General features: G+C 45.6%; 1 protein-coding gene across 6 annotated transcripts in view; it reads right to left on the bottom strand.

Moving 5' to 3' along the window:
- cdc42bpab (CDC42 binding protein kinase alpha (DMPK-like) b) overlaps positions 1-13465 on the bottom strand; it is a 160571-nt gene that overhangs the window by 44309 nt on the left and 102797 nt on the right. For all 6 annotated transcript variants that reach the window (XM_060917456.1, XM_060917460.1, XM_060917459.1 and 3 more), the window contains 2 exons: positions 13127-13232; positions 6671-6795 (listed from right to left, as the gene is read on the bottom strand). In XM_060917456.1, coding sequence (XP_060773439.1) covers positions 6671-6795; positions 13127-13232 — 231 coding nt within the window. The remainder of the gene's footprint in view (positions 1-6670; positions 6796-13126; positions 13233-13465) is intronic.

Below are 13465 nucleotides of genomic sequence, written 5' to 3'. Positions count from 1 at the left end.
TCAGGGTGGCCGATGGAGCAGTGCGCGGCGCGCCTCCTCCCCCTGCTAACGGGAGAGGCACAACTGGCCGCGCTACAGCTCCCCGCCGACCGCCGGCTGGCCTACGCGGACCTTCGCCGGGCCATCCTCCAGCGCATGGGGCGCACCCCGGAACAGCAGCGGCAGCGCTTCCGCGCTTTGCGCTTGGAGGAAGTCGGCCGGCCATTCGCGTTTGGCCAGCAACTCCGGGACGCCTGCTGGCGGTGGTTGAGGGCCGACAACCGCGATGCCGAGGGGATCATTGACCAGGTGGTGCTGGAGCAATTCATCGTACGCTTGCCAGCGGGAACCGCGGAGTGGGTCCAGTGCCACCGCCCGGCGTTGCTGGATCAGGCAGTCGAGCTGGCGGAGGACCATATGGCGGCTGTCCCGGCGGCAGGACAGCAGACAGCCTCTTCTCTTCTCTCTCTCTCTCTCCCTCTCCTCCTGTGTCTCGTCCTCGCCCCATTCCCCCACCACGGAGGCGGGGGCTGGCGCCACCTGGGCCGGCCCGCCGCACCCGTGGTGCCCTCCCGTTTCTCCCTTCTGTGTCTGTCTCTCCCCCCCCCCTCAGGTGAGTGAGCCCCAGAACACCGGTGCGGAGAGGAAGCCCGGGCCGGCTTGCTGGTGCTGCGGGGAGCTGGGCCACCTCCAACAGCTGTGCACGGTCATGGAGGTGGGCACGGTGGTTCGGATCCCCGATGCACCTCGATCGGGCCGGAGCATATCGCATACCGGTGAGTATTCAAGGGGATACATATCAGGCGTTGGTGGATTCTGGTTGTAATCAGACGAGGTTCAAGACGAGGCATTGGGGGGAGCACAGGGGGTAAAGGTGTTGTGTGTGTGTGCACGGGGACGTTCACAGCTACCCTTTGGTGTCGGTCCACATTTTTTTTCAGAGGAGAAAAATTTATAGTGAAGGCGGCGGTTAATCCTCGCCTTATCCACTCTTTAATTTTGGGGACAGATTGGCCGGGATTTCGGGATTTAATGACACACTTAGTAAAGAGTGGGTCCTGCCATTTAACAGGGGTAGGTCCCGGTGTCGCTTTGGCGGGAGCAGCTGTCACAGAGCCGTCTACGTCATCTCTGCGTCAGAGTGAGGAGCCGCTGGCCCCTCCTCTCTCTGTTGGGGAATCCCTCGCAGATTTCCTATTAGAGCAGTCGCGAGACAAGACTCTGCGGCATGCGTTTGACCAAGTGAGAGTAATCGATGGTCAAACGCTCTAGCCGAATGCCACCCCATCCTTCCCCTACTTCGTGATTATGAAGGATAGGTTATACTGAGTGACGCAGGACACTCAAACTAAGGAGCGAGTCACGCAGCTTTTAATTCCAAAGAGCCGCCGGGAATTGGTATTCCAGGCGGCTCACTTTAATCCCATGGCTGGACACTTAGGGCAGGATAAGACACTAGCCCGAATAATGGCCCGATTCTATTGGCTGGGGATTCGCGGCGATGTCCGTAGGTGGTGTACGGCGTGCCACGAATGCCAGTTAGTGAATCCAGCGGCCATTCCAAAAGCGCCTTTGCGCCCTCTACCATTAATCAAGACCCCGTTTGAAAGAGTTGGGATGAATCTCGTCGGGCCATTAGATCAGTCAGCACAAGGGTACCGCTTTATATTAGTTCTGGTGGACTATACAACGCGATACCCGGAAGCAGTGCCTCTGCGCAATATCTCAGCACACAGTATTGCAGAGGCGCTCTTCTGCGTTATCTCCCGAGTTGGAATCCCGAAAGAGATTCTGACTGATCAAGGCACCACGTTTATGTCACGGACACTGCGCGAACTGTATGGGTTATTGGGGATTAAGCCAATCCGCACCAGTGTGTATCACCCACAAACGGACGGTTTAGTGGAACGGTTCAATCACACCCTCAAGAATATAATTTAAAAATTCGTAAGTGAGGACACACGTAATTGGGATCAGTGGCTCGAGCCCTTGTTGTTTTCAGTGCGAGAGGTTCCCCAAGCCTCCACGGGGTTCTCCCCGTTCGAATTATTATATGGGCGTAAGCCGTGCGGCATTCTAGATGTGCTGCGCGAAAATTGGGAGGAGGGACCTTCACAAAGCAAAAATGAAATTCAATACGTTATGGACCTGTGCGCAAAACTCCACACGCTCACCCACCTAACCCAGGAGAATTTGCGGCAGGCCCAAGAACGGCAAACCCGCCTGTACAACAAGGGTACGCGCCTTAGAGAGTTTGGACCGGGAGATAAAGTACTCGTACTGTTGCCCATATGGAGCTCCAAATTGGTCGCCAAGTGGCAAGGACCCTTTGAGGTCACACGGCAAGTCGGGGACATCAACTACGAGGTGAGGCGAACGGACATGGGTGGGGTGCTACAGATTTACCACCTCAATCTGCTTAAACTCTGGAATGAGGAGGTCCCTGTGGCGTTGGTGTCGGTGGTTCCGGAGAAGGCAGAGCTGGGGCTGGAGGTTCAAAAAGGGGCATTGGCATCATGTATCCCTCCGGTCCCCTGTGGAGACCACCTCTCCCCAACCCAACTCGCGGAGGTCGCCCAGTTGCAGATTGAGTTTTCGGATGTGTTCTCGCCCCTGCCCGGTTGCACTAACCTCATAGAGCACCACATAGAGATGCCCCCGGGGGTGGTAGTGCGTAGCCGCCCTTACAGGTTACCCGAACACAAAGAAAAGGTGGTTCGGGAAGAACTCGAGGCCATGCTCGAAATGGGCATCATCGAGGAGTCCCACAGTGACTGGAGCAGCCTGGTGGTCTTGGTACCCAAAGGCCGACGGGTCGGTCCGGTTCTGTGTGGACTATAAAAAAGTCAACGTGGTGTCTAAATTTGACGCGTACCCAATGCCTCGTATTGACAAGTTGCTCGATCGACTAGGCACGGCTCGCTTTTATTTGACACTGGATTTGACAAAGGGATACTGGCAGATCCCCTTGACTCCACTATCCCGAGAAAAAACGGCCTTTTCCACACCATTCGGATTACACCAATTCGTTACACTTCCGTTCGGGCTGTTTGGGGCGCCCGCTATGTTTCAGCGGCTGATGGACCGGGTCCTCCACCCCCACGCCACCTATGCGGCCGCCTACCTTGATGACATCATCATCTATAGTAATGACTGGCCGAGGCATCTCAAACATCTGAGGGCCATCCTTAGGTCGCTGAGGCGAGCGGGTCTCACAGCCAACCCAAAGAAGTGTGCGATTGGGCGGGTGGAAGTACAGTATCTGGGCTTCCACTTGGGCAACGGGCAGGTGCGGCCCCAAATTAACAAGACCGCAGCAATTACGGCCTGTCCGAGACCCAAGACCAAAAAGGGGGTGAGACAGTTCCTGGGGCTGGTTGGCTATTATTGGAAGTTTATACCTAATTATTTGGACATCACCAGCTCGCTGACTGATCTCACTAAAAAGGGGGCACCAGATCCGGTCCAGTGGATGGAACAATGCCGCCAGGCTTTTTCTGAGGTAAAGGCCGCACTGTGTGGGGGGCCACTTTTACACTGCCCTGACTTTTCTCTCCCCTTTATATTACAGACCGACGCGTCGGACAGAGGGCTGGGGGCGGTTTTGTCCCAGGAGGGGGAGGGGGAGGACCGCCCAGTCCTATACATCAGCAGGAAGCTGTCGGTGCGTGAGGGGCGCTACAGCACCATAGAGAGAGTGCCTGGCAATCAAGTGGGCGGTCCTCGCCCTCCGTTACTACCTGCTGGGGCGCCCTTTCACCCTCTGTTCGGACCATGCGCCCCTCCAGTGGTTCCACCACATGAAGGATGCCAACGCGCGGATCACCCGTTGGTATCTGGCACTCCAACCCTTTAATTTCAAGGTGGTCCACAGGCCGGGGGCGCAGATGGTCGTGGCGGACTTCCTCTCCCATCGGGGGGGGGGGAGGGAGTCGGCTGCAGGCCGGATAGCCACCCGGCCTGAGTTGGGCGGTGGGGGTATGTGGCAGCGGGGGCGTGGCCAAGCGCCGGTCTGTGACAGGAGGGCGGAGTCAGGGAAGGTAAGTGGCAGAATCACTACACCTGTTGTCAAATAACCTGTGTTTGTGTGTGTCTTCCCAGTGACCACGCCCTATTTAAAGAGGGAGAGCAGAGAGCTCATCCCGGAACCAGACGCCGGTTGTGTGTTGGTGTGTGTCTGGGTTCTAATCTGTGCACTGAAAAGTGTGGCAATAAAAAAATCGTAGTTTCAACCCTGATCTCTGTCCTGCCGTCCTCTGTGCTCCACCCCTTCGTGAGAACCGTTACACTGAGCTTTTTTATTTTTTGCAAATTCGATAAATAAAACTTTATACAAAACGTCCAACAAAATAATTTCCACTTAGAATGTAAACAAATCGGCGAAATGACAGTAGCAATTCGTGAAAAATGTGATGATAATTCTTGAAAAAAAACCATTCTTACTTTGGTTTCAATACTTTGATTCCATATGTTGTTGCTTTTATTTGTATTTTTTGTATTTTCTTTCTGTTGTTTTTTTTTTTGGTGGGTGGCAAACCAACTTAAAGGTGCATTACCCCCACCAACTGGGTTGGAGTGTGGAACAGGAGATCAAAGTCAAAGTCCTTCCCACTCCATGTGGTGCATAGGGTGGCGCTGATCTCCATTTCCGTAGCCCTCAGCCTCTCGCCTATTACATAACTAGGGTTACAGTGGGGGGCTAGTCCTCTGGTAACCACAAGAGTTTGGAACAGGAGGAGATACTGGGAGAATAAAATCTATATTCTTTGAGCCATTTCTGTTTCTTTTAAATACTTGATAATTTTTGGGGTTTTGTTTTCAAGTATAGTTTCTAATTTCATCCTCGGTTGGTTCAGCAACATGCTCTGACATTTTGTTTTTCTCTACTCACAGTATATGAGTTGATAGCCTAGTAGTAGAGCAGCCAATTAGAGCGTGCGATTGCTCATATCCAGTGAATGTGGATAGAATAATACAGGATGTTTCCGTATATGAAATGCTTTGTAAGTTTGTAAGTGTTAGCATGTGGGGCCCAGTAGCCCAGTGGTAGTAAATCAAAAGCAACTGACTTTATGGTACAATAATGACAAGGTTGTAAGAATTCTCTACTGGATTCTCTACTCACTGTAATGTAGGTGACTGGACTTCTGCAATAACCTTGAATTATTTTGCCAGCCCTCTGAGGAGCTTCATCCTTCAGGGTTATTCCAGAAGACAAGACTTCACAAATCCATCAAAATAGATCAGAATTATGGTTCAGTTCAATTCAATTTATTTATATTTTCTAGTTCATCCATCTCTTCCATCCCATCCTATCCATCAAGGTTGCGGTGAAAGCTGGAGCCAATCCCAGCTGACTTTGGGTGAGAGGTGGCGTACACCCTGGGCAGGTCGCAATCTATCGTAGGGCTAAAGGCCTCTGCATGCTCTTGTGACAAGGCTTTCGCAGATAGCTTTTCGCAGACAGTTGTAATTTATCGTTGAGCGGGGAGTAATAGGCGTGCGCGATGTTATTCATCGCTACAACGCAAGGGGGCGCGAAGTCGTGAAATCGCTAGGAGTAGTTGGTGGGTGTGGTTAGTGGAGTGTTTATCCTCCGGTTACTTATAATGACTAGAACTGGAGTTGTATAGATGTATGCACTTCCTCGATCAACCGCTCTTCGTGCTGCTCCATCTTCGCTCGTGTTTTTAAAAATGGCGGTCGTGAAAACAAAACAAACCGGGAAAGTAGGGAAGCGGAAGTGCGTGTACAGCGGATGTAGAGTGGACCAATCAGAGCCCTCTTGTCTGCGACACTGTCTGCGAGGCTTCTGCAGTGGTCACAATTTTTGGGAGGTGCGCGCAGACCGTCTGCGAAGGTGGGGGGGGCTACGCAGATGCTATCTGCGACACCGTCTGCGAGGACTGCGTTGTCAGCATAAATTGGCCTTAACACGGAGATCAACAACCATTCACACTCATATTCACATCTATGGGCAATTTAGAGAAGCCAGTTGACCTCATCTGCATTTGGACTGACATGCAGGCACAGAGAGAACATGCAAACTCCACATAGAAAGGCCCCAGTTGGCCATGAGGTTCAAACCCAGAACCTTCTTGCTATGAGGCCATGACAGTGCCACTCCATTTGGTCACTGGCAAATTCCCACCCAACTGAGATAAGCCAGAAAATCTAACATATGCTTCCTTCAAGTAAACCATATATTGCCTCTTTTCAGAAATTTTGCTAACGCCGCATCACAGGACAGAAAAGAAAATTGGAGAAAAAGCACTATCCACCTGCACACATGATCTCACAGACCCCTACATTTGGCTAATGTCACTCTGAGTGACAGGGAAAAGTGTGTCTGCTATTTGGATAGTTTTGCTCATTTGGACTCTCGGCCCTAGATGGCTGTTTATCATGAGATCTCTTGATGACAACGTGAATCCTTTTGTGTTGAACCACTCATTAGTCCGATATAGTGCTTTTAACAATAGACATTGTCACAAAGCCACTTGACAGATATCTGAATGAAGATTTAGATAATGAAACAGCAATCAGTCCTCGTCTGTGTGAAACTGAACAGTATGATTATATGTAAATCATGATTGTTGTACAATTCCACAAACACACGTTGGATTATAGAGTCCAATCCAAAACATTGGTGCATACCGTATATCCAGAAGAATATATGGCATCCACTCACCACTGGATGATCTCCGTGATCTGAGCCTCCCACTGTGCAACGCTCTCCTTCTTATCAGTCAGCTCTCTCATTTCCTCCTCCACCTGCTTATGGCTACTGCTCAATGCTTCATACATGGACTTCACCTGAAAGAAAAGAGGAAGGGTTGGTAATGAGAGAATGATTGGAATTATGAAAAGGGGAAAAACATTACAGAAAAGCATCAGAGAGAGAGAGAGAATGTGGACAAGGAGGTAAAATGGAGAACAAAAAACAAAGCAATGTCAGGAGGAGTGAGGAAATAAGTAGAGACACTCATAAATAACACAACGTCAGCAATGTTAAAGCAACACTACCTTATTCCAGACCATACTATAATTCATAATTAATTCATCTGATGATACGGTAACTATATAGTTGATTTCTTATTTTTCAGCAGACACCAAAGATAAAAATATTAAAAGTTCAAAATGGAGTGCACATAAAGTTAATCAAGTGTAATCACACATACGATCAATTCTTCCCAAATGCCATCAGTGTTTTCTTTAACCACTCAACCACTTTGACAGCACAGTGTGCATCTGTGTCATGGGTTTCCAGACATTTCTACAAAATAAATGATGTCTGCTTCGTGCTATGCTACAAAAAAAAAAACGGATGTTCATATTTGACATGTCCAAATCTCCAGCACTTATTTTACTTGGGAGCTACTTGGCTTTCCTCCATCCAAGACAAACAGTCAGAGATCCAGAACACAATTTCATTTGCATAAGTATTCGGGGTTATAAAAGCTCCAAAAGAATGTACAATAATATGAGACAGGCTTGTGGACAAAATACCAGAGAAGAGGACAATGATGAACCACTGCACAGCATGGATTCTATACCCATCTAATGGTCTCTTTCTTTCTTCACTCCTCTTCCATGTATTGTGTGTATATATCCTTAATAAATTATGATGCACTTTTCATTTTGAGTCCAACATTATGTCGATTATAAAGCACATTAATGACATTAGAAATCTTGTATTCTTAATATTATGCTCCTCCATCAGCTAAATAACAAATCTGTTTCAAATGAAACGTCAACCAAGTTTATCAAATCAACTGATAAATTGTCTCTCTATTTTTTTTAATTCACCTGCATTTGCATCACCTTCATTTTCATCAGTTAGTCAAGTCAAGTTTATTTGTATAGCGCTTTTAACAATAAGCATTGTCACAAAGCAGCTTTTCAGAATATGAACGACTTAAAATATGAGCTAATTTTATCCCTGATCTATCCCCAATGAGCACGCCTGTGGTGACGGTGGCAAGGAAAAACTCCCTCAGACGACATGAGGAAGAAACCTCAAGAGGAACCAGACTAAAAAGGGAACCCATCCTCATTTGGGCAACAACAGACAACATGACTACAACATTAACAGTCCTAACATAAAGTCAGCTTCGTTGATGCTATAAACCCCCCGCCGACGGAAACCCGAGCGCAAAACCATTCACGACAACCGTAGTCCCAAAGTCAGCAAGTCAACTGCAGTCCCCAGCCACAAAAGCACCACTGCAAGAGTCCAGAGCATCCTCCAGGCGCGACCCCCAACTATCCACATGGGGCCGCCCTCCACAGGAGCAATGCGATGAGACTCCAACCAGACACAGGGCACCAGGATGGATAAGGCAGGTCCGAGGAGCAGAAGAGGTCAGCATCTCGATCCCAGGACCGACATGTAACTCAGAGGAACAGATTTGGGGGGGGACTGCTAGTTAAGGGTACTGACTGTAAAGTCATCTGAAATTTTTTGACTGTGCATGAAAACATTGTGACTCGACATCGACCTTGGAAAGTTTTGAGTCGCAGGGATGTAATTTGTGGTTGGCATTCGTGAATAGATCCGTGAAACAAAAGAAGATATCTTTTCTCTGTTACTGCTTTTCTGTTATCGTTTCTTTCTCTGTAAGATCAAAAGATTAGATGTATAACTCCATACTCAGACTCACCAAGACAAGCGTTACAAATTCGTCATCAGATTTTGTGCCTGTTTCATCCTTCAGTCGATTCCAGTGGCCGATCTGTCCCTTCATGAAAATTCTTGGGGACAACCTTCTGGTTTCCATCACTTTCTAGCTGATTTGCCTTCACATTTTACTTTTCTTTTCCGCTGGCTTTAAGCTGGCGGGAGAGCGGAGTCCACCATGTTTGCCCATGCTGACTTGTTTTGGCTAAAAGTAGGTCAAACACGCCCCACGGTGGTCACGTGATATTGTTGTTCACTTGCTTTGGCAATCTCCGGAATCGTAAAATGCGGGACACATTTTATCTCGGCAAAACATTTAAACACAGGATACATGGTGTGTGCAGCAGCGAAACATCTCAAAACTCCAACAGCAATAGAACTGGAACATTTTTGCCCAGAATTCAACTTTGCAGTCAGAACCTTTAATTTTTGTTCCTACTACCTGTCATACATAAACAGGACCTTGTTGTCAATGAGGAACTTAACAGACAGCCTGGCTTGAATAAGACTGGAGTGATATGCCCTTTTGTTTCCTGATAAAGATCCAGACTGCAGGATCAGGACATTTGCGCCAGCGATTCACAAATGCTGCACGAAACAGGTGATGTTAGCAAGTTAACCAATGAATGTTGCATGAAAGTTAAAAGATAGGCTCTTATGAAATGTAGCTTTCTTATGAAATGTAGCTCTTTTATCTAGTACAAGACCAATTATTTATTTATTTATATGTACATATACACATATATACACACACACACACACACACACGTGTGTGTATGTAGCTAGATAGATAGATAGATAGATAGATAGATAGATAGATAGATAGATAGATAGATAGATAGACATGCAAGCTAGTGCTGGCTAAAACAGAAAGATGTCAGCATTAACTTTGTAGCAGTTTCTGTTACTGTAGCTCTTCTGTGTGATTGCACCATTTGGGCTAGCCTTCGCGCCCCATGCCAATCAATCAATGAGCCTTCAACACCCATGACCCCATCGATTTTTGGAGATGCTCAGACCCAGTCATCTAGCCATCACAATTTGGCCCTTGTCAAAGTCGTTCAGATTGTTATGCTTACCCATTTTTCCTGCTTTCAACACATCAACTTCAAGAACTGACTGTTCTCTTGCTGCCTAATACATATATATCCCACCCCTTGACAGGTGCCATTGTAATGAGATCATCAATGAAATTCACTTTATCTGTCAGTGATTAAAATCTTTTGGCTAATCGAGGTGTGTGTATATATATATATATATATATATATATATATATATATATATATATATATATATATATATATATATATAAAGGATAGATATATATAGAGAGATAGACAGACAGATATTACACAGCTGCGTGAAGATATGAAATTGAGCGAGCGAAGCAAATGAGTGAAATATTTTTCAGCACGAGAAGATAAATGTCACATCTTCATGCCACCATGTAATGTTCTTTATATTATATGGACACCTCCACAGAAAAAAATACACAAGTTAATCAAAAAAAATTTCATTTTGAACTGGTTCACCTTTTTGACAACGCACGTACAGTCAGCGGGAAAACACTGGGCGTGACGTCATCAGAGTGAAATTTCATGAATTATTATACATACAGGACGTTTTTTGATGGAATACATGTATTCTATTCCCTTCTCACAGCTTTCATTCATTTGGTTTGACAGCATGCAATATTGTTAGCATTTCGCTTATCCTACATGTACTAAGTCACTCTATACAATCGAGAATGAGTGTTGAATATGGTTCACGATGTTGCATGGTTGTCAAGGCAACATGACATCACACATCGGAACTGATGCGAATACCCAAGGACAAATTTTTTTGCTGTGCATGTGCAGAAGCAGCATTTCTTTGTTCGCCAGGAAAGAGAAAGACGCGTTAAACACCCGAAAGGCTACCAAAACTTCATTAGATATACTTCACGCGTATTTACAAGAGAAAAACATACCAACGGACATCAAAAAACTGGAAAAGAGACACGTCAGAGACATAAAACTTCCACACTAGCGAGTGACTATGACCATTTGTAAACAAACATGGCCGCCAGATTTGCTTCATTAAATACGGAAGATTTTGAGAGAATTTTGAAAGAGAATGATGCATTGAACACCCAAAAGGAATGTGTATGTATAATAATAATAAGAAGAAGCTTAAAAAGAATAAGAATAATATTGGCTGGCTTTATTTTCGTGGTATATCAGGTAGTGTTCATTCAGCTAGCATGATACTGAATTCATCTTCAACTTGTTCAATATCATGCTAGCTGAATGGAATATATCTAATATACCACGAAAAAAGCCAGCCAATATTATTTAAATATGTCACTCAGATCCACAATGTATTTCATCTGAAAAATGTGAGTTTTTCAAAACAAGAAGGTAAACATCATATCTTCAAGCCAATATGTGATGTTCTTTTTATTATATAGACACATTCACAAACAAAAAGTACCCAATTTTATCAAAACAATTCATCAATTTCCTCACAGCTGATATATAGAGAATTATGTCACAGTTGCCATCCAGATGTAGTTCGTATGAAAAATACGAGTGGTGTATTTCTCAGTAAAACACTCGTGTCCATATATATATATAATGAGGCAGCACGGTGGTGTAGTGGTTAGCGCTGTCGCCTCACAGCAAGAAGGTCTGGGTTCGAGCCCTGTGGCCGGTGAGGGCCTTTCTGTGCAGAGTTTGCATGTTCTCCCCGTGTCCGCGTGGGTTTCCTCCGGGTGCTCCGGTTTCCCCCAAAGACATGCAGGTTAGGTTAACTGGTGACTCTAAATTGACTGTAGGTGTGAGTGTGAATGGTTGTCTGTGTCTATGTGTCAGCCCTGTGATGACCTGGCGACTTGTCCAGGGTGTACCCCGCCTTTTGCCCATAGTCAGCTGGGATAAGCTCCAGCTTGCCTGCGACCCTGTAGAACAGGATAAAGTGGCTAGAGATAATGAGATGAGATATATATAATGAATAAGTGGACAACATAGTGCCTTTTACTCCCGTTGGATGTCCTTTTTCAAATTGGATATGCATGGAATTACATGCAAATTGTTCATAGGAGCATTTACACAAGTAATTCGGTCTTCATGAAAATCCTGTAAATTTGGGGGGGAGAAAAATGTTCGTATCCTACTTGTGTACCTGATTGTAAATTTACTCATACAATGACTAACTAATGTAAACCTTGACTTGATCATTGACTTGATATTTATCAGAAGGAAGAATATTGGGAGAGATAACAAGGGCAACTGAACTTGTAAACATGACAAAACACTATTCCCAAAAATAATTTGCGGAGATGTAACTTAAACTGTAAGTTTGTCTTGTTTCCTCTTCACTAAGGGCCCGTTTACACGAGGACGCTGTAGGGTAAAAATGACTAAATATTTTATCGGAAGTGCCTTTTGTCTACACAGGGACGGCGTTTCCGAGGCTGAAAAACGGAAAAAATTGAAAACGCCTTCCAGAGTGGATAAGTTAAAAACAGCCCCTGTTGCATATCCGTCTAAACTACCCAATACGCGAAACTCTGCTCGGATCTGCTCACGTCGGGTACGCGTTTACGTCATACATATGTCATATACTGTACATGCCAGCCCGGGAAGTAAGAAAGTAAGTAAAAAAGTAAGAGCATGTCTGATTACATCGATCCAACGGACCTTCAAGCTGCTCTGGCAGCTTTAATAAACGTCCAGGAGTCCTTCGAACAGCTATACCGAATCTGCACATATACCGTTAATGAACAGAGGTGGGTATAGTATGCTCTTACTTTTTTACTTACTTTCTTACTTACCATTGCCAGAGTAGTCAAAGTTTTCGCGGCGCAGATGTGCAGATCAGACAAGACGGAAGACATTGCGCATGCGTGCAGACATAGCGGAGGTCTTTCACAGCACCACCTAGCCGCCTGGCATGCACATCCAATTGAATTCCACACATTTATGCGTCACCGTATAGACGCAGATTTCCTCCTTGAAAACGGTCGTGTAGACGCGGAAAAAAGTGAGAACGAAAACGGACTTTTGTGTTTTTGTTTCAGACCGTCCCCGTGTAAAGTGGGCCTAACATGGAGAAAAAAAATTGTCCTGTATCCAGCCACTAGAGGGCTTTAGAGACATTTTTAAACCCTTCACTTTTGAACCCTTGATACTGCGTTCAAAATACAGTCAGTTGTGACAGATATGCTGATGTGTCATCACACTTCTGTAATACTCAGGGGACCTCGATAATGGCTGCAGATATAATCCTATATTCCAATTTGGGCCACATCCCAAATCATATACTACTGTAGTCTACTATCTGTAGCCTACCAATAGTGTCTGTACTATTTCAGCAATGGATTTCATGTGAAGAAACCAGCACTTCTGTTTGATCAGAAGTGTAGAGTTTCTAAAACATCTAAATTTTTCAAAATGCATGTGCATGAAATTATAAGTTCGAGCTCACCTGCTCCAGCTCACCAGTCAGCTTCTTGCTTTCTTCCAACAGAAGTCCCCTTTCCCGCTCATACTTCTGTTTGTTCTCCGCCTCAAACTCCTCACGCTCACTTTGGCTAATAAACATACAATACACACAACAATCATCATCAACATAGTCACTGCTTCTCTCATACGTCAATGTTTTCTAATTGTTGTAATCACTGTTTCAGGTAATAATTGTAAGTTTTTAGTTTAAAAAAAAAAATTCTATTTATACTTTACATAGAAAAGAATACTCAATGCCCAATAAGGCAATGAGGATCTAGAGAGCATTAATGATGAAATATTATACCCACACAGTTCTTTG

The sequence above is a fragment of the Neoarius graeffei genome, chromosome 3 (assembly GCF_027579695.1).
Source record: "Neoarius graeffei isolate fNeoGra1 chromosome 3, fNeoGra1.pri, whole genome shotgun sequence".
NCBI lineage: Eukaryota > Metazoa > Chordata > Actinopteri > Siluriformes > Ariidae > Neoarius > Neoarius graeffei.
This window is presented reverse-complemented; position numbering and strand designations above follow the sequence as displayed.